The 18,547-nt window shown below is 39.4% G+C and overlaps 1 protein-coding gene across 1 annotated transcript; it reads right to left on the reverse strand.

Annotated features, from left to right (window-relative positions):
* Window positions 1–903: 903 nt before the first annotated feature.
* LOC105060180 (uncharacterized) lies at window positions 904–6,612 on the reverse strand. The gene is made up of 5 exons (XM_010943789.3): window positions 5,490–6,612; window positions 2,265–2,322; window positions 2,064–2,147; window positions 1,836–1,977; window positions 904–1,481 (listed from the first exon to the last, which is right to left on the reverse strand). The coding sequence occupies exons 1-5, from the start codon at window positions 5,983–5,985 to the stop codon at window positions 1,092–1,094; spliced, it is 1,170 nt and encodes a 389-aa protein (XP_010942091.1). The 5' UTR covers window positions 5,986–6,612; the 3' UTR covers window positions 904–1,091.
* Window positions 6,613–18,547: the final 11,935 nt, after the last annotated feature.

Genomic DNA, 18,547 nt, shown 5'->3' on the forward strand with positions numbered 1-18,547 from the left:
TTGGTGCATGCATCGCATGGACTGGATGTTTATTGAACCAGTTGACGGTAGATGTTTGACAATCGATGGTCGTCTGCTGCTATTGGTGGTACGGAGACCATCGATGGACCCACTACAAGAGCTTGCAGACCATCATAAGGTGCATGGTCCTTTACAAAGGACGGTCGTCAACTGATCTCAATTCGACCGACGAATGTTTCTCCGACGAGGGAATATTCTGGTATCGCCATTTACCGACACGCGACGAGGGGAAAAAAAAAACTTTCGGACAGTTGGACACCAAAAAGTTATCAGGGATAAATCGATAGACGGACTAAATCTGCCACGAATCTAGGATAAAATGAATCTGCATACTAATTTCACCCTAGCGTGAAATGAATCCACCTCGAAATGACCCTGGTACACAGTAGACCTAATCCATCTAATAATTTCAGGGTACTAAGATCTTTGCAAAGTTTCTTCACCCCTTTCTTTCCACGTAAAGGCAGCCCTGTGATCTCATTTCCAAGATTTGGTTGCACACTCGCCTGTTTGGCGCGCCAGGTCAACATAAAATAGTCATATCGAATCCTTTCGATATCTAGAGGACTATGACATTCTCTTGATTAATGTCTATCTTAATTTCAGCCTTACCTTACCAAGGAATCCAGCTCCATTCATCCTTACTCCAATCACCAAATGGTCATTCACGGCAGAAGAGATTGCAACAGGCCAACCGCCCCTAGAATCAATTAGGTGAACAAATATATCAGCAAGTTCTGTTCTACTTTTCTGACCTTCATTCAATAGCACCGAAAACCGTCAAATAGCTTGACTTGCCATACCCACTTTGCAGGTAACACTGAGCCCTCCGATTGTTTAAAGAATCTCACCCCGCCCCAGAACAACAGCAACAACAAAAACTACAAATAAGAGTACATGTATACTTCCTCTCACAACACCAATGACATCTACAAACCAAGATTGCATAAAATTCACAAATATCTACACGAAGGACCATCTCATTCCCTAGCAAGGGCAAGCCACCAGCCAGTCTAATTGTACAAAAATATTATAAGCTCCAGAGCCACCCAATACCCTGCCCCCATTTGCTATGAGATGCTCAGTCCATCCACAGTTCCAGACAAATCCAAGTCCACATTCCCCACCTTCTCGGCTGCCTTCATATTCTCCTCCACCTTATGATTAGCCCTGATAGCATTGCCTCCATCCCCATCTACCGATGTAGCAGCTGCTACACATTCCTCGAATCTGTAACAACGGATGAGGTGGTCATTGGTTATCCCTGAGGCCTGCATGAAGGAGTAGATGACCGTTGGGCTGACACTCCGGAAACCCCTTCGCACCAAGTCTTTGCTCATAACATCTGCCTTTGGAGTCTTTACCGGGACTTGATGTGGGTAGCGAAATCTGCTCACGATGGGCTTCTGGTTCACAAAGCTCCAGCAGTATCTATTGAACGATCCAAACTCCTCTATGATCTATGCCAGCAGAATCAAAAGTCACTGTCATCAATTTGTACCAAAGCAGAATAAAAGGACTACTTGAAACTGGACCGGTTCCTATTGTCAAATGGCATACTTATGAAGATAGACCATAAATAGTCACTATACATCATGTTACTTTCTCGATAATTATACAATGAGTTCTGCAATTAATCAATGCACATACCGTAGAAGAAAAATACAAACAAATCAGTGGCTCATCCCAAAGTAGTTTGCATTAATGCAGGCAGGAATAATCCCACGTACCCAAATAAGTATATAATTGGTTGACACAATTACAACGATAAGAATAGTGAAAAAAAACAAAAAAGAAAAGAAAGAGGAATCAACCTTGAGTATTTGGCGAGCATTTTCAATGATGACGCGCAGCTTTGGCTCTGATAAAAGCGAGCTGGCAGTGCTTCCTGGTGCAATAAGCTTCTTCTCATTTAATTTAGAAACCAATTCTGGGTCAAAATCCATGAAAACCTCCCTGTGAAAAGGTATGTCCAAGAAGATAGTAAGATCATATGCTTGAAAAGAAATTCAATAGGGTCTCATACCAGAGGCAAGAGTTACCTAAATATATGTCTCTTGCTGAGAATTGCAGGCCATGCAAGTTCAGCCAATGCACCTGATAGTACTAGCAGCTCAAACAGTTTCCTGTATATATTTTTGACATGTTTAGGCACCAAAGATCAGTTTCTGTGATCTGACAAACAAATAAATATCAACTTCTTGCTGTCCAAGCAAAGTAAGATTAGAGTTGAGATTGCATACTTATCATCATGTACTGGGACTCCCCACTCTTCATCATGAAAGGCAGCATAACAAGGATCTGTTATAACAGATAAACCAAGAATATTTTTAAGAACGACAGCACAGAACAAGCTACAAATGAACATTGACAAGAAAGAATTCATTATATCTGACCAGACCATTAACAATTTTTAAGGCTGAGAAGTGGAAGAAATTAACAGCAAAAGCACTACCAGTGAATAGAAACAACATAAATATAGTGCATCAAGGGAAAAGGCAAATAAAGCAACATAACCATCAACATTAGTGAGGGTAGGCTTAATGAATCTCTCCACCAGACAATCTAACCCATATTCACACTACACTAAATAATGCAGCTCCTACACTGTCTAGTATACTGAATTATACATACATACTTGGCGGCATTGCCTTAAATGATGTAGCTCCTATGCCTTCCAATTTACTGAACGTTTTTTTTCTTAGTGACCATCACCACCTTAACCAAACTTAGTTATGATCACCTTAGATTGTATATGATCCAACATTTTATTTATGCAATATTGCTAACTTTATTATGTTCTTATAAATTTTTAACCTGGCTGCAAAAGCATGAAGCAATAAAGTTTTATAGCAGAACACTCAAAATAATAACACAATTCTACTGTTCTAGCCACTTATAGGTTGTTTTCATCAATGACATGTGCCATGACCAAATTACCACCAAAGTATGTAAACTTTCAGCCAACAGGGAGTGCCTGACTTTGACGTAGTTAAGCAAATACCTTCTCCCAATAAGTTTTATAGATATGCCAATTGGAGAATATCAGTACTTGGTATAAGGAGATCGAAGGAGTCATGAAAACTGTGGTGGTGAATTATCCAATGTTTAGAGTAGGGCCTGGCCCTCGACAAAACAACATAACTGATGTCACATATTCTGACAACAAAATCCAGGAGAGGGTGGTTGCAAGGAGACCAGTTCCAGTAACACTTCATCCACAACCTTAGTCCATGCAAGCATTCGCAAAACTCATCTACAATGTATTAAAACATCAGAGAACACAAAACAGATGCCAATGCAGTCTGACTTATCATGAAGCAAAAAAAGGGATAAACTATATATTAAAACCAAACAAAAGCTTCTAACTCTAGCCCATTTCACAGCACCTGCTTTAGAAAAACACTCAGATACAGTAAATGAAGCAGAAATAGAACTTTTAATATAAAAGCAAATCATGTAAATTGCTGGTCGCTCTCATGTTCTCCCTGGAGATCCTCTTTTGCAACTGTCAGGCCTCACTTCATGACATGCGATGATCATTTAAACAAAAAGTAATATAAACAGAGAGAAAAGATATCTTATTTTTTTGTAAATTTGTTTTTCTAAATGTTAATGAGGTAGTGTCGTTCCAAATTATGTGTGTCAGATGACCTAAACAGGCTAACAATCCTTAGTACAGAACTTCAAAATGTCTCTATTTCACTATTTTCCATCTACATCCCAATTCCATTCAACTAATATCCCTTTGGTGTTGTTGATGCAAGAGATGTCATTTATGATCTATCTCTCTCTATTATATGGAATGTTAAGAAATCATATCAGAATCAAGAAAATGCAATAAATAAAAAAGCAAAAAGGTTACAATAGTTTTATCTTTTCTGTTAGAAATATCTTAATACAACATCCCTAGAACACATATCAGTTATCACTTGAACTCATCCTAGAATACTGGCATTAGGTTGGGCTTTTAGGAGGAGGATTGCACCTAGAACCTATGATTACAAAGTTCAAGTTTTACTATGAAATTCATGCTCAAGCAGTTAACAAGAAATCATCTTGGCGGCATAGTTATTGCAGATTCCTGATCTAAAAGATGCAGCCAAGGTCTACATATGCCTGATGCATAAACAAAGAGACCTGGTACACCGAAAGGTTTTTTGTTATTGAATTAAACACCTCCTTGAGATAGGCTTATGTCCATTTTCTGAATCTTATTAAGAAAGAATATGATGCCGCAAGAAGAGAATAACAGGCCAGATGCAATGTGAGCAAGAAAATAACACGAGCAATATGCAACCTCAAATACCCGCTGCTGAGCACCAAGCGAGAGCCAGCATCCATTGAAAAACTAAATCACTAGCCAATGAAGAAATTTTATATGCATTATTACGAAATGATAAATAGGTTCAGCTCATGTGGGGAGATAAAGTCACACCACACCTTAAAGAACAAGCAGATAATCTGGATGATAATATGGAGGTTGATAGATAAAAAATGCTTGGAATTGCTCAATATGGAGAAGGAATCACTATTCCAATTGTAAACACAATGTCACAGCAAAAACAGAAGAAAAAGACATTGGGTGCCCCCTCCATTCTCATTTCACGTATGCAGAGATGTTACAGTGATTCGGTGAAGTACTAAAAGATGCATACGATGCTCCAAGTTCTTGGCATAAAGGGTTTATTATAAATTTTGGATCCATTTAAATTAAAAAATGGAAAACTTGGCCAATAATTTAGCTTTTATTTTACTTGATAAGTGGACTCAAATTGCCAGACATTACTGTTGAGAAATTTGACCATGAACTTGAAAGATCCATTGGCCTGATCATAGGCCAGGCTGGCTTGTACACCGGATGCATCAGCCATCTACAAGACTGTAAGCTCAAATGCACTGATGAAAGCAACCTATGCAGAAAATACAGGGTTGGGGGGGCGCTACTCTTTTAACACTCAAATTTTAAATGATAGAAGCACTCCTAAAAATATACTCTAACATTTTTAATGCATCCATGAACTTGCCACCATATAAATGCACCAAGATACATGAACTTGCCACCATATCAATGAACCAAGCTACCATAGATTCCCACCCACAACAAAATATCTTTCCAAGTAAATTAATGAGTCCCCAAAATTACAATTTGTGAAAGAGGAGAGAAAGAAAGAGGGGGGTGGGGGGAAGACGAGGACAGCTTTAAGTTAAGAGAGTAAAAGGAACACCGACCGAGAGTTTATGTGACAATACTTCAAGATTGCAAAAAGTGCTAATTGCAACATTTGTTTCCACACAGTATGAAAAAGTTATGTAGAAATTAACTCGTGAAATGTTTATACGTACTTCCACATAATTATTATAATTACAAGAGACACACAACACAAGCCACTCAAGGAACAAAAAGAATACTTCGTTTCCCAACACAAAGTTTATGTATTTCACAATGACCAAAATAAAGAACTCACCAGCATTTGCTGTCACCCATGCACACCTCCTCTTTCCCTGCACAATTTCTGGCGAAGGCAATGAGACACCATCAGGAACAATCTTTTCCAGCTTCACGGAAATCTTTTCTGGCTTGGGAATGCTCTGCCTTCGGCGACTAGTGAGACTCAGCCTCCCAATCCTCCCCGTGGACGCCCGGCTGCAGAAAGAATCAGTGGAAGCATCCGAGGAGCAAGAAGCATTGAGCGACAAATTGGAGCGGATAAGCAGCTCGTGCCTCCGTAGAACCGAGGAAGCACTTAAAGTTGGTGTTAGAGGTGGCGAATCAACTGCTCGCGGGGAGGCCTTCTTCTCCTCTGTTGCCCCAGCCTCTGCTCTCTCCACCTTCCGCACAGGCTTCAAAGCAGGCTTCCGAGCCGTACCTGCCAACCTTGCTTTATTTCCAGCGGGCCCAAGGATTGGCCTCACCTCAGCATCCTCCACGTTCACGGACCGGACCTTCGGGGCACCGGACATTGGAGAAACTACTCGCTTATCCTCCGATCTCAGCCCAAATGCTCACAAAGATCTCTTATTTTCTCCAATTTTTAACATGCCTAGGGCTTGATTCAAAGGTCCTAGCTCAAACTCCTCTCTCTGTCCCCAGATTCCTTTTCTCCAAAAGAAGCGTCATGAATCTCTCTTCCTTCGAACCAAACCACACATGAAACCAATGGTGAAGGCTCCGAAATCCATCCACTGCTCAAACCGACACAGATGAAACCCTAAGCTCCACATCGAACAGCAACTAGGGTTTGGAAACGTCTCCACTTCCCATCCAGTGGAAAAACCCTAGAAAGAGCTGAGATTTCATCCAGCATTGCCCAATACGACTCAAAGAACGAACCCAAACTCTCGCCTTCCCAAATTTCCACCTTCCAATATCTCCACGCCTCCGCGAAGCCCCTCCATGGCATCAAGAACTGCTCCAAAACCCTAGAATCCACCGGCGCGCGCCAAAATCGAGTTCCTGAAACCCTAGAAGGTGGCGAGAACCCTCCGATCCGAGCCTTGAAGAAGGTGGAGGATACGGGAAACGGCGAGCCGGCGATCCCAGCGAGCGACACACAGAGAGAAGAACAAGATGGGCGAGTGACAGAGCGTGGATTTTGGGATTTTAATTTGAAAAGGAGTTACCGGGAGATCCAGGTTGGATGAGGTGGGCGACCGGCTGTAGCCGGTGGCTCTGTCGGGAGGCGGTCATGCCGTTCGCGCCTGCTTAGCACGATCCCTGGAATCTTCTCTTCGTATTTTCTTATTTTATATCAATTAATTTCTCCAAAAGCATTTGATTTTATTACGGATACCGCCACTCCATGAAGCAGCTAGCCGTTACCGGCTTCTATCGCTCGTGGACGAAGTAAGTGGGAGGTTCGGCAACGTCTTTTATCCTTGCTTTTTCTTTCACGAAAATGCTTACAGCGACAGGAAAGAGCCCCAAAAACTAGCCCGAGCTGAGGAATCACGTGACACGTATGGGTTACTGGATAATCGCGTGTCCAATCTGTGGGAACCGTATCTGTTTTCGGTGTCGTTATCTTCCCTTTCCTTTTCCGATAATGTCCTGAGACCTGGACGAAGCGTATATGGTCCATTGGTGGGACCCGTCGGCTATTTGGTTATGATTTTCTAATCCCCTTTGAGCTCTCCTCTTTGTTTTTTGGTTTTTTGGAAGTTATTATTGTTGGGGCAGGTAGAGAGCATTTGTGCTAATACCAACTTGTTCAGCTACGAGTCAATGGCTCCGAATTCCTCTCTCTCACAGCTGAAAATTCTGCTTCTTGGATACTTTTATTTGTCATCCATGTTATCTTTCATTATCAGATGTAACCTATATCTATCTCTCTTCAATCGAACTGCCAGTACCAGCCCCAATTCCTTGGGCGAAGACAAGGGAGGAGGAGGCCACCAAACCGCCATTTGCCTGCTGGTCTTTTTGTTTTGTTGCAGGGGTCCAAGAATTCTTTGTTTTTTCCGTTTAGTTCTTTAGGCAGCAGCATTTTTATATCTTCTCAAAAACATAATGATACTCCTTGTACTACGTTATATATTTAGAAGTTTTCTTTTCTTTATACAATTGTTTGTCAATATGCTATCCCATAGAGTGAACTCGGTGATTGGAACCACATCCTGTCATTGGAACAGCATCCTGCCGTTGAAACAAAACCAGGAGCTGTAATCACGCCCTCCATTTTGAAGGAGATCTTACATTCAAGTAATTAATAGAAGGTGCATCCCATCATCTAAACTTGATTCATTTAATTTGTGTAGAAGTTTCCTCTATCTAGAAAATAAGAGAGACAGACAGAGAGCGAGAGAGAGAGCTGAGAGAGAGAGAGGGGGGGAGGACCAAAAACATATTCCAAAGTTGCTTTTTTGAGCTAATTTCATTCACTAACCAGAAAAAAGCTGATTAATTGTTCTGTCGGATGCTTCACATTCCACGCACCTCATTTTAACTCGAGCTTAATTTCTTATCTAAAGAAAAGAAACCAATCCTCAAAATTTATATGTTGCAACACAAATTGCCAAGAACTAATTCTAACAGGAACTCTCAAATACTGGACCATCATGTGATTTTTTTTTTTTTTTTTCGCTTTTCCTTTTTTCTTTAAATGGGTGGGGGAAGGACGTTCCTGATCATTGGATCATGAATCCATAATACTCCTTTCATTATGGAATCAACTAAACCATCTAGAATTCAACTCTACAAAATCCTCCCTATCCAACTTTAATCTCCATCAACTTGGATGTCCATATATAATCATTGTTCATTACTGTTGTTTATACCAATTGGGCTTGGCTACTTGGTTTTAGATAAGTGATATATTCAGACTTCGTACAGGACTGGAAAGATAGACCTATCCAACCCTGGAGTAGTGTAAGGCATCGAAAATGGAAAGATGTGGGACCTAAGCACAGGCCTCACAGTAGGCAGGTTGGGTAGACGACGATTAGATTTCATTAACAAGTACGAGGTGGGTCTAATGGTGGTTGGGTTCCAAACCTACCCTTGACTCTCCAACCCTATCATGTATCACTTCTTAGAAAAGTGGATTAGGTCCAGTTGGATATAAGTATCGACCAACAAACCCAAATCTACCATTGGCCTATGCATGTAAGCTTCACTGAAAAATGAGTGTGGACGGACCCAAGAATTCATACTAAAATCATAAAGCTTTCAATGATTTCTTCTCCTTCGTTTCATTGGTGATGGGATAACCAGTAGCCTTTCCAATTCCAGATAACGACCACTTACCAGTATTTTGACATATCAATTATTGATCTAACTCTTAACTGCTTTTTGCAGCTTGAGTTAGATGCGTTGAAAGCTTACTTCCATTAGGCATAAGCTTGGAAACTTACATTTCTTTCTTTGCAAAAAAAAAAAAAAAAAGAAAAGATGAAAACGAAAGAAAAGATTGGAAGCTTATGATGAATACCTGACATTACGGCTGCAATTCTATGAGTGTGGTGGAATATGGTCCGAGGTCTGAATTTTTGGGTGATTTCAGAGGTCATTGATAAGGCATGGCTGAACTACCATGTTTCCTTCTTGTCGTTCGTACCAACCAGAGCTACCAGGGGTAGAGTCGCCTCGACGCAATTAATTTTGGGAAAATATGATATGGTTTAGCCGGATATATCTTTAATTAAGGGAAAGTTTTATGGCTTGTTAAGACTATCCAGGATTTAAATCAGTGGTTTGGAAAATTCTCCTTACCTTGAGGAGGAAGTTGAAAAGCCTTGTCCATCAAGATTGTGCAGTAAATTAGATGGTGACATGCAGCTAATCATATTGGATCTACTTTATGGATATTTTATCAGATGCTTCTACTAATTTTTTAATATTTTGTGTGCTGATTCCTGCAGACGTATTTATTCTAGATTGGTTAAATAAATCGTAACTATCAAAAAAAAAAAAAAAATGGTGGATTCTTAGAAAACTAAGAGGCCACAAGCAAGTCTAATTTCAGGTCCTAAAAGTTGGAACATGGTTCGAAAAGCCAGGGAGTTACCTTACCCAAAAAACCACCTTGGAATTACATTATATATAGAAGGAAATATATGATATGAAAAGGGCCTGGAGAGGCTTTTCCTGCTCTCGGATTGGTCACACCCCTGTAACTTTTTTTTCCCCCCCATGTAAAAGGAGGCACACTGCCACTTGTAACGTATCTTCACACCGAAGAAGGATTAAAAATGAGAAATGAAACAAGGGGATCCGTCCTGAAATAAGATGGTGCTCTCCAAGCGCATATGCCTTATTAAACCAGGTGCAGGGAATGTCAAAAGGGGGACGCCATGAAATCCTAGGGAAAGTGTCTGTTACCCAATGAGATTGAGGCAGCAAGCTTGCACCACTCTCTTCAGTATGTGCACCGGAAAAAAAAGTTATGGATTTAAATAAAAAATGCGGCACCTTTGTTGTTGTTGTTGGTTTTTTTTCTTTTCTTTTTTTTTTTTTTTTTTGAAAAGAAAAAGAGGGAAGCATTAAGGCACATAATGCTTTGGAGATCAAAACATTGGAAACGACAATAGTTTAACATAGGAATCAGAAGATAGCAAAAAGGTGGCTCTCAAAATTCATGCAAAATTACAGAGGGAAAAAAATCCCATAAAAGATTACAATGTGCAACTATGAGATAAAAAGAATGATGGAATTATTGAATAGAGGAATTGTGAATATATGGAATAAAATAAAGAGAAATTTTTTGTGCACCGCCTGCGATGTAGAAAATCCAATGTGGAGTGCATCGCTTCATCTTATTGAGCTACGTAGCCACCACTTTCTAATATACATTTAATATCCGTAGTTCTACTTTTTCGTTTGAAATTTTAGATGATAAAAATATCTCTTTTCTTTTAAAAAAATTATGACATCCTGTGCCAATGTTATAGCATCCTGCATTGAAATTATGATTTTTTGCAAAGGATGTCATAAAAAAAGAATGATATTTTTGTCATTAAAAAATTTCGATGCCATGAATTTTTAAATAACAAAAATATCCTTTCCTCTTTATGACATTCTGTAAAAAAATTATGACATCCTATGCAGAAAATCATAAGGAAAGGGATATTTTCGTCATCTAAAATTTCAAACGAAAAAGTAGAACTATAAATATTAAGTAAACATTAAATGCATGTTGAAAAGTGATGGTCACGTAGTCCAATTGAACAAAGCGATGCGCTCCACATCAGATTTTTAATACTGCAGGCGATGTTCAAAGAATTTTGCTAAAATAAATGCACCAAAGATAAGCTTCATCCTAAACGTAGAGCACATGAAGCCTTAGCCCAACTTAGTACCAATATCTCTAAATAATAGGACCCCCTCAAAATAGGGGTGTGACTTAGGTTGGGTTCAATTCGACTCACTCATTGGATAGAGTTTGGTTAACGTTTTATAAATTTAGACTAGATTAGAACTCAAAAATATTGTAAAATTATCTGTTAATTAATATGAAATCTAAAATAACAACAAACAATTACATAGAAAAAATAAAACATAGATATTTACTTAATTTGACCTTTAGCCTACATCATGAGCAAAGATGGAAAAAAATTTTCCTATATCAAAAGATGGAGCATAAAGAGAATGAACAAAACAATCTCTATAATATGCAGCTACTCAAATAACAAAAGACATAATTACAATATATATCCATCAAATCTTAAATTAATGAGAAAAGACCAAAATGCTTAAACAAATCAACTAAAATTCAAAAATATACGGGGTCCGTATCTTTAGGGGTGCGCCTCACATTCCCCATAAAAGGTCGATGGTGGGCTCTCCAAACTTGACTGTGCGACTCAAACTCTTCACTGCCACCACAAACTCCATAAAAAATATACTCGGATTGTCTCCTCAAAATAGTTGAATCAGATAATAAACTACGTCATATCATATTTCAAGCCACACTAAACAAAAAATCCCAACTTGATCTTGGGATAGATCATGTTAAGATTAACCTTCAACCTAAGTTGACCCTAACCAACCCAACCTAACTTGACCTAATCCAATTTAAAGAAACTCATCCAAATTCAATATACAAATAAAAAATAAATAAATAAATAATATAATCAGCATATATTTATCTTTCAATGGGTTATATGCTTCCTTAATCTCGTAAGTTCTTTTATTTATATCGATGAATAATTGTGACCTCAAACCAACAAAACCATCCTAACATTTTATTATGTTAAATTTTTATTCAATTCAGTCTAACCTGATTAACATGGCCCAATCCCAGTAACCACCAACTAACCTGAACTTAGTTTAGAGGAGATTGGATTTGAGAATTCCGAACCTGAGACCAAGATGAGTTAGGACAAGTTCTGAGAGACGAATCGGCTAGGTTGGGCTGGGATTAGCCCACAATCCAATCCCCTCAACTTGCAACCCTACCTCCGAAATCTTTATTTTACTATTAAAATAAAAAAAAATGGCCACTATTTTTTCAGTCCACCTATGTTTTGGATTTCCTGATAACAAGACTTGGCTGTTATAATGATTGTTTATCAGGCATGAAAACAAAAAAAATAATGGACACTAGTGGTAAAATAATGCGTTGGTGCCCTTAGAATACAACACTTTAACTGACGGGATATCTGGAATTTTTTTTTTTTTAAAAAAAAGGCTTATTTAATTTTACGAACGGTAAAATGTCAAGCAAAGTCCATTGTCCAGTATTTCCCTATGGGTTACTGGCGAAAAGCGAAATTCTTTGTGCACTGTGGGCCGTGCAGAACTGCACGTCACCATCCGTGATGATTAATTTTTATATAAAATCGATGAAAAAAAAAAATTTTTTTGTCGCACGCCGTAACGTAACGAAAAAATATCATGCTACATGGGCCTTTTTCGAAACTTAGACCCGCTACGAGCACCGACTAACAGCCGACAGGATGTGCCGCAAAATTTTTGTTTTCGGTGATGCATTGGAAAGTTTTAATGGAACCAACGGAGAGACTCGACAAAAAGGATAGCAGTAAAACAGCAAATTTTAACCTGCCTTCCAAAGTGGAGAGACACGATAAATCCTACGTATGATATGTCTTTGTCCTAAATCCAAATCCTTCAGACAGACGAACCAGTAGGCCCGTTCTCTCCGTACCTACAGAAATTGATGAGATTTTAAGGCTTAATTATTGAAAAGTTAGACCGGGATCTCATCTCACGTACTTAGAGTGCTATTTAAATCACAGCATACGTGGAATACATCACGCAACTTCCGGGTAACTTTTAGCAGCCGATGGATTGGGTGCCCCAAATAAGCCGCCGAGTCCATAAATGAGTAAAAAACAGAAAAAAAAACCAAATTAGGGTTGGATCCTTCAACAGCTATTATACTGATCTTAGGTGCTGCTTGATAATCCAAATGGAATCATCAAGATGATCTTAAATTATTGATGATTCTTATTCAAAGGTAATTTGATGATCTAATATCACAACAGTTGATATCCTAGTATTCCATAGATATCCACGGGTAATAGATTTAGTATTCCATAAAAATCCTGAATTTCCGACCATATAATAACAAAACTATTCCTGATATATTTTATAAAAATATATTTATTAATCATATCAAATATATTATAATAAAATATAAATATCTTGATTAATATCTTTAGTAAAAACATATTTATTAGTGCTATAAATTATTAATCCTATAAAACATATTTATTATTATTATAGAATCAATATTTATTTATCCTTTAATATATTATTTTTAATATTAATATTTATTTTGATTAGCAAAATAAGATAAATAGAAGTAATATACTAAATAATTTTATTATATAAATATAAAGTAAAATAACATATTTCTACTATAATTTAAAATTATCATTAAATAGTAATATGACAATACTATGATTCATAATATATTATAATATAATATATCAAAAATGTATTATATATAATATCACTATCATATAATATATATAATATTGATCAAATATATAATGGTATATTGATATATTAATGGTTTCATTAGATTGAGAGATATTTTTATCCTCGAATTTTAGCTCAAGATTACTATGCTTGGATACCCGACCTCAAGTATGGATATCTCATCATTAATCCTATATTTGATTGAGGTCATAAGAAGGTGGATGGATGAGGTTGGAAGGATGGATGGCTTCTATCCATCATTTAGTTTTAAAAATTATAGAAATGATGGATGAAAAAAAAAATTATCCATCTATCTTGCCTCGCTAGTTTGCATCCTCTCAAATTGGGAGGATGAAGAAAGGATGGATGAAACATTGAAGGATAAATTTTTGTATTGAAAAATTACTCCTCATTAAATTTTTTTCGACAACACTATAATACTCCTTCATTTTTCATTCATATTATTTTTATATATTTTTATATATACTATTAATTATATAGTATTAAATTTTATTATTAATTATTTTAATTTTAATATATAATTTTTATAATTATAATTAAATAATTAAAATTATCTTCTATTTCTCTATTTATATTTACTATTCTTAATTAACCATTTGTATAATATTAATTAATTATATAAACTAAATTATAAATCAATTAGTTATTTAAATAATTAATTTATAAAATCATATATTAAATTAAATATTTTTATAATTTTTTATTAATTACGAATTATAAAAGTTACAAGTTTATATATTATTTATTTTTTTAATATAATAAATATTATAAATTGATAATAGTAATATTCTTATCAAAGAATAGTTAAGTACAAATATCATCCATCTTTTCTCTCATTTTTTTTATATCAAATAGAGAAAGAAATTATTTCTACTCATTCTTTCATATTTTACTAAACATATGAGAAAATAAATAAATTTTCCATCGATCCTTCCTCCTCGATCCAAATTTTCTTCAATCCATCCTTCGTACCAAAGTGATTTAGAAAATTATGGTAATTTAGAATCACTATCACATAGAATCATCATTATGCAATCTAATACAATGATCTCATTATCTCTTTCCACATCATCTTTGATCATGGAATAATCTTTCCTTACCAAACAACCCCTTAACTTGTTGAGCCTCTTAGTTTCTCAAGGGCTTCAGGTGGTGAAGATAATTATTCCTAATAATACATACAAAATTTAAAGCATGTGCCCCTAACCTTTAAATTCATTCTTTTCGGAATTGCAATCTAGTCCTTCACAAGACATCAATTTATTGCAGAAATTTTCAATGTCAAATGCACGACCCATGGCATTTACTCAAAACTGTATCATTCTGCAAGCACATGTATCATATAAATATGAACGATAAATAATATAAAGAGTCAACTTGTGCCAAATCAAGAACGACAACACACACACACACACACACACACACCATGCATGAACGGGAACAAACCATCCTTTGATAACTTGTAAAGACCCAAGCATGGATTATATAAAATTTTATAACCAAACTCAGCGGGCAAAAGACTCATCATTCCTATTTTAAGTGTTACACAAATTTGTTAAAATAAAATATCTGCCAGCAAAATATGCGCGTGAGCTACAAAATGCACACGCCCGTCAAACTTTGTTAGGGATCTTCCCTTTCCTTGAAGAAGGGAGTTTCGCACCACTGCTGGTAACCTGTGCGAAACAGGCCTTGACATCTGCTCTGCACGTCACAGATTCGAGATCATGCATAATCGATTAAATGAAGAAATTTATTTCTGATATTTGTGCGGATGAGAACAGATGCAATTTCTGATCGACCATATACTGAGATGGAAGTGAAGGTGGCATATTCATCCGTCTCGAAGTCTCCCCTCGAATGTGATGAGAAAAAAATTACACTGATTACTCTCCCCATCGGACATTCACTCAATAAAATAAGAGTCCTCGTGATCACGCTCAGAAAAGATTGCTGCACTTTATATTAAAGAGAGAGAGAGAGAGAGAGAGAGAGAGAGAAAAGAAGGGAGTTTTGCCTCGTTGACCACGTGGTATGCAAAAATTTAAAATAAAAAAATTATTATTAAGATTTAATGCCTCGAGATTCGATCTACATTGAGCCCACAATGAGGTTCGCGACGAAAAATGGAGTCCAACGAGACCAAGATCATCCCAAACAAAACTCGGACGGAAAAGATACGTACTTTTAAAGTCGGTACGCAATCCGAGATGACGGAGGACCGCCAGCAGCCGGAGGCAGGCCGACGGAGCGGCGGCGGTGCGGCCGTAAGAGGCGGAATGCCGCCCAGCGCGCGACAGCGTGCGGGCACGGTGTGGAGCGCATGGCCTAGCCCAGGCGCACGCGTGGGGTGCGGTCCAGGCCCAGGCACCCGATGCGGGCACGGCCCAGGCCCACGTGGGCTGGCCAGCCCAGGCTCAGGCATCGCGCCTGGGCCTGTACCTCAATCCATCGTGAACCGGATGGTCCATGGCCCAGTGCGTGGACCGTATGGGCATTTTTCAGTCATTTTTTGCGGTCCATGATATTATTTCGTGGATCGAAGCACGATCGAATGACCTAAGGAGCTCCCGATCATGATCCAACGGTCTGAAATGATTTTTTGCCTTGAGTCCTAATCAATTTCTAACACGGGATTAAGCCCTTTAAAAGGCCTGTACACTTGGGAATAGTGGATTTGGAGTGTGGTTTTGGTTTTTCGCCGCTGAGAGCACCCGCGAACAGGAGTGGTGCTCGGTCTTTCACGCGAGAGGTGACGCAAGGATAACTAGTGCATGTACGGCATGAAGATCAGGGATCGAGAGAAGAGAGAGAGCCACGTGACTGTGAGACAAGGAGCAGGGCTTCTGGATAGCGAATAACGATCGCTTCAGGGGTTCAAAGGGATCTTCCAAGAGATAGAGCTTTTGTGAGGAGAACTTTATGTTAGAGAGAAATTGGATGTACGAAGGTTGAGGGTGAGATCTCTTCTTGTAAAAATTTTTTTTCATAGTGAAGTTTGCATACCCCGTGGAGACGAGCCCTTTTGTAGCTGATCCACGTATTTTGATTATTTTTTGTTTTGTTTCTTCTTTCTTCCTGCTGCATCGCGCAATACCGAAAAAATCTTGGAAGGTAGTATCCTGACCAAACATCCACCCAACAAATGGTATTAAAGTGAGGCAGTATAAGGACGCAGATTGCAGCGGTGGTGAGCAAGACTAAAGATGGAGAAGACAGGAACAATCAAGATGGAGATCAACAAATTTGATGGTAAGAGCAATTTCTCCTTGTGACAGGCAAAGGTGAAGGACGTGCTCATCCAACAGGGGTTGATCGATACTCTCTTGTACGAGGAGAAGCCAACCACCATGGAGGTGCAGGATTGGAGACGGCTACAAATGCAGGCGGTGAATACTATCCGCATGTACCTAGCGGATGAGGTGGTGATCCATATATTGAGCGAGACCTCTCCGACGGTGCTGTGGTCGAAGCTCGAGGAGTTGTACATGGCGAAGTCTCTCACCAACACTCTTTTCCTCTGGAGACAGTTTTACTAGCTGCAGATGGTTGAGGGACAGAGCATGCAGGAGCATCTAAGCTACTTCCAGAAGATCCTCACCGACCTCCTCAGCATTGGTGAGAATGTTGAGGAGAAGACCAGGGTGCTGGTTTTGCTAGCGTCGCTTCCCCCTTCTTACGAGTCCTTGGTGACTGCTCTTCTAGTGGGGAAGAGCATCATCAAGATGGATGAGGTCACCACAGTGATACTCCAAAACGAGGTTCTCAGGAGGGAGAATCCGGTTTTGAGCTCAGGTGGTGGTAGCTCAGCTTTGGTGGTTTCTGGAGGAGCAGGAGGTGGTAGATGGAGCGACAAGAGATCGTGAGAAGAGCGGTCCAATTCCAGGAGGAACTTGAGCAAAGCCAGGTGTTGCCAGTGTGAGGAGTTGGGGCATCTAACCAGAGATTGCCCTCAACTCAAAAATCGGACGGTGGCTGCTGTAGCGACGGTCGGCAACGATTCAGATAAAGATGTCCTGGAGATATCTGACGAGGTATCTACTTTTTTCCAACAGTGAATATTAGATTCTGCATGCCCTTATCATGTATGTTGCAGAGAGAAACAGTTTGACTCCCTGGAGAACAGTGAGGGCACTGTATATCTCCGAATGGATCAAGCTGTATGATCAGAGGTATTGGGACGATCAGTTAGAGGACACATAATGGTACAGTGAGGAGATTGGAGGAGGTCCGATACATATCCGATTTCAGACAAAATCTTATCTCACTTAGCAGACTGTATTTGAGAGGCTACAGGACAGTAGCTGGTGGAGGAATCCTGAAAGTGCTTTGCGGCGATAGGATTGTGCTGGAGGAGAAGAAGGGGAGCAGAGGATATTATTACCTAGCAGAGAGCCCAGTGCGAGGTGGAGCTTCTGGAGCCAGATGGAGCCCAAAGCGAGGTGGAGCTCCAGGTGAAGGTGGATTGGGCACGAGAAAAGAGATTCGGGAGGACGAGAGGCGACATCGCAAGGTGAGATTCCTATTGCCGCAAAACAATGCCCCGAGCAAGTCTCAGATCAAGAGGAGCACAGCATACAATGAAGATGGGATCGAGTGGTCTGGCTCGACTCCCATGTTTGCCCATCCATGATCAGCAAGCGATTGCCCCAAGAAATGGGGGCGAGAAGATCTAGAAGCTCTCAGAGTTAGGAGGAGGCCGAATATCGAGTCGAGGTGGAGATTGTTAGGATTTGATGCCTCAAGATTCGATCCATATTGAGCCTACAGCGAGGTTCGCGGTGAAAAACAGAGTCAAACGAGACCAAGATCATCCCAAATGAAGCTCGAATGGAGAAGATACGTGCTTTTGAAATCGATACGCAATCCGAGGCGGCGGAGGACCACCGACGGGCCGATGGAGTGACGGCGATGCGACCGCAGGAGGCGGGACATCGCCCAACGTGCGGCAGCACGCGGGCCCGGCACGGGGTGCGCGGCCCAGGCGCGTGACCCGGCCCAAGCGTGCGGGCCGGCCCGAGCCCAAGCGCCATGCCTAGGCCCGTACCCCGATCCACCGCATGGGTATTTTGCAGCCATTTTTCACGGTCCACGATACTATTCAATAGACCGAAGCACGAT

This window comes from Elaeis guineensis, chromosome 1 (assembly GCF_000442705.2).
Source record: "Elaeis guineensis isolate ETL-2024a chromosome 1, EG11, whole genome shotgun sequence".
Lineage (NCBI taxonomy): Eukaryota > Viridiplantae > Streptophyta > Magnoliopsida > Arecales > Arecaceae > Elaeis > Elaeis guineensis.

Excerpts from the sequence above, each read along its gene's own strand:
- LOC105060180 (XM_010943789.3), bottom strand. The coding sequence starts at position 5,985 with ATGTCCGGTGCCCCGAAGGTCCGGTCCGTGAACGTGGAGGATGCTGAG. Across the intron at positions 2,323-5,489 it reads ATGGGTGACAGCAAATGCTG|ATCCTTGTTATGCTGCCTTT; the intron begins GTGAGTTCTTTA and ends CTGTTATAACAG. Across the intron at positions 1,978-2,063 it reads AGCAAGAGACATATATTTAG|GGAGGTTTTCATGGATTTTG; the intron begins GTAACTCTTGCC and ends ACCTTTTCACAG.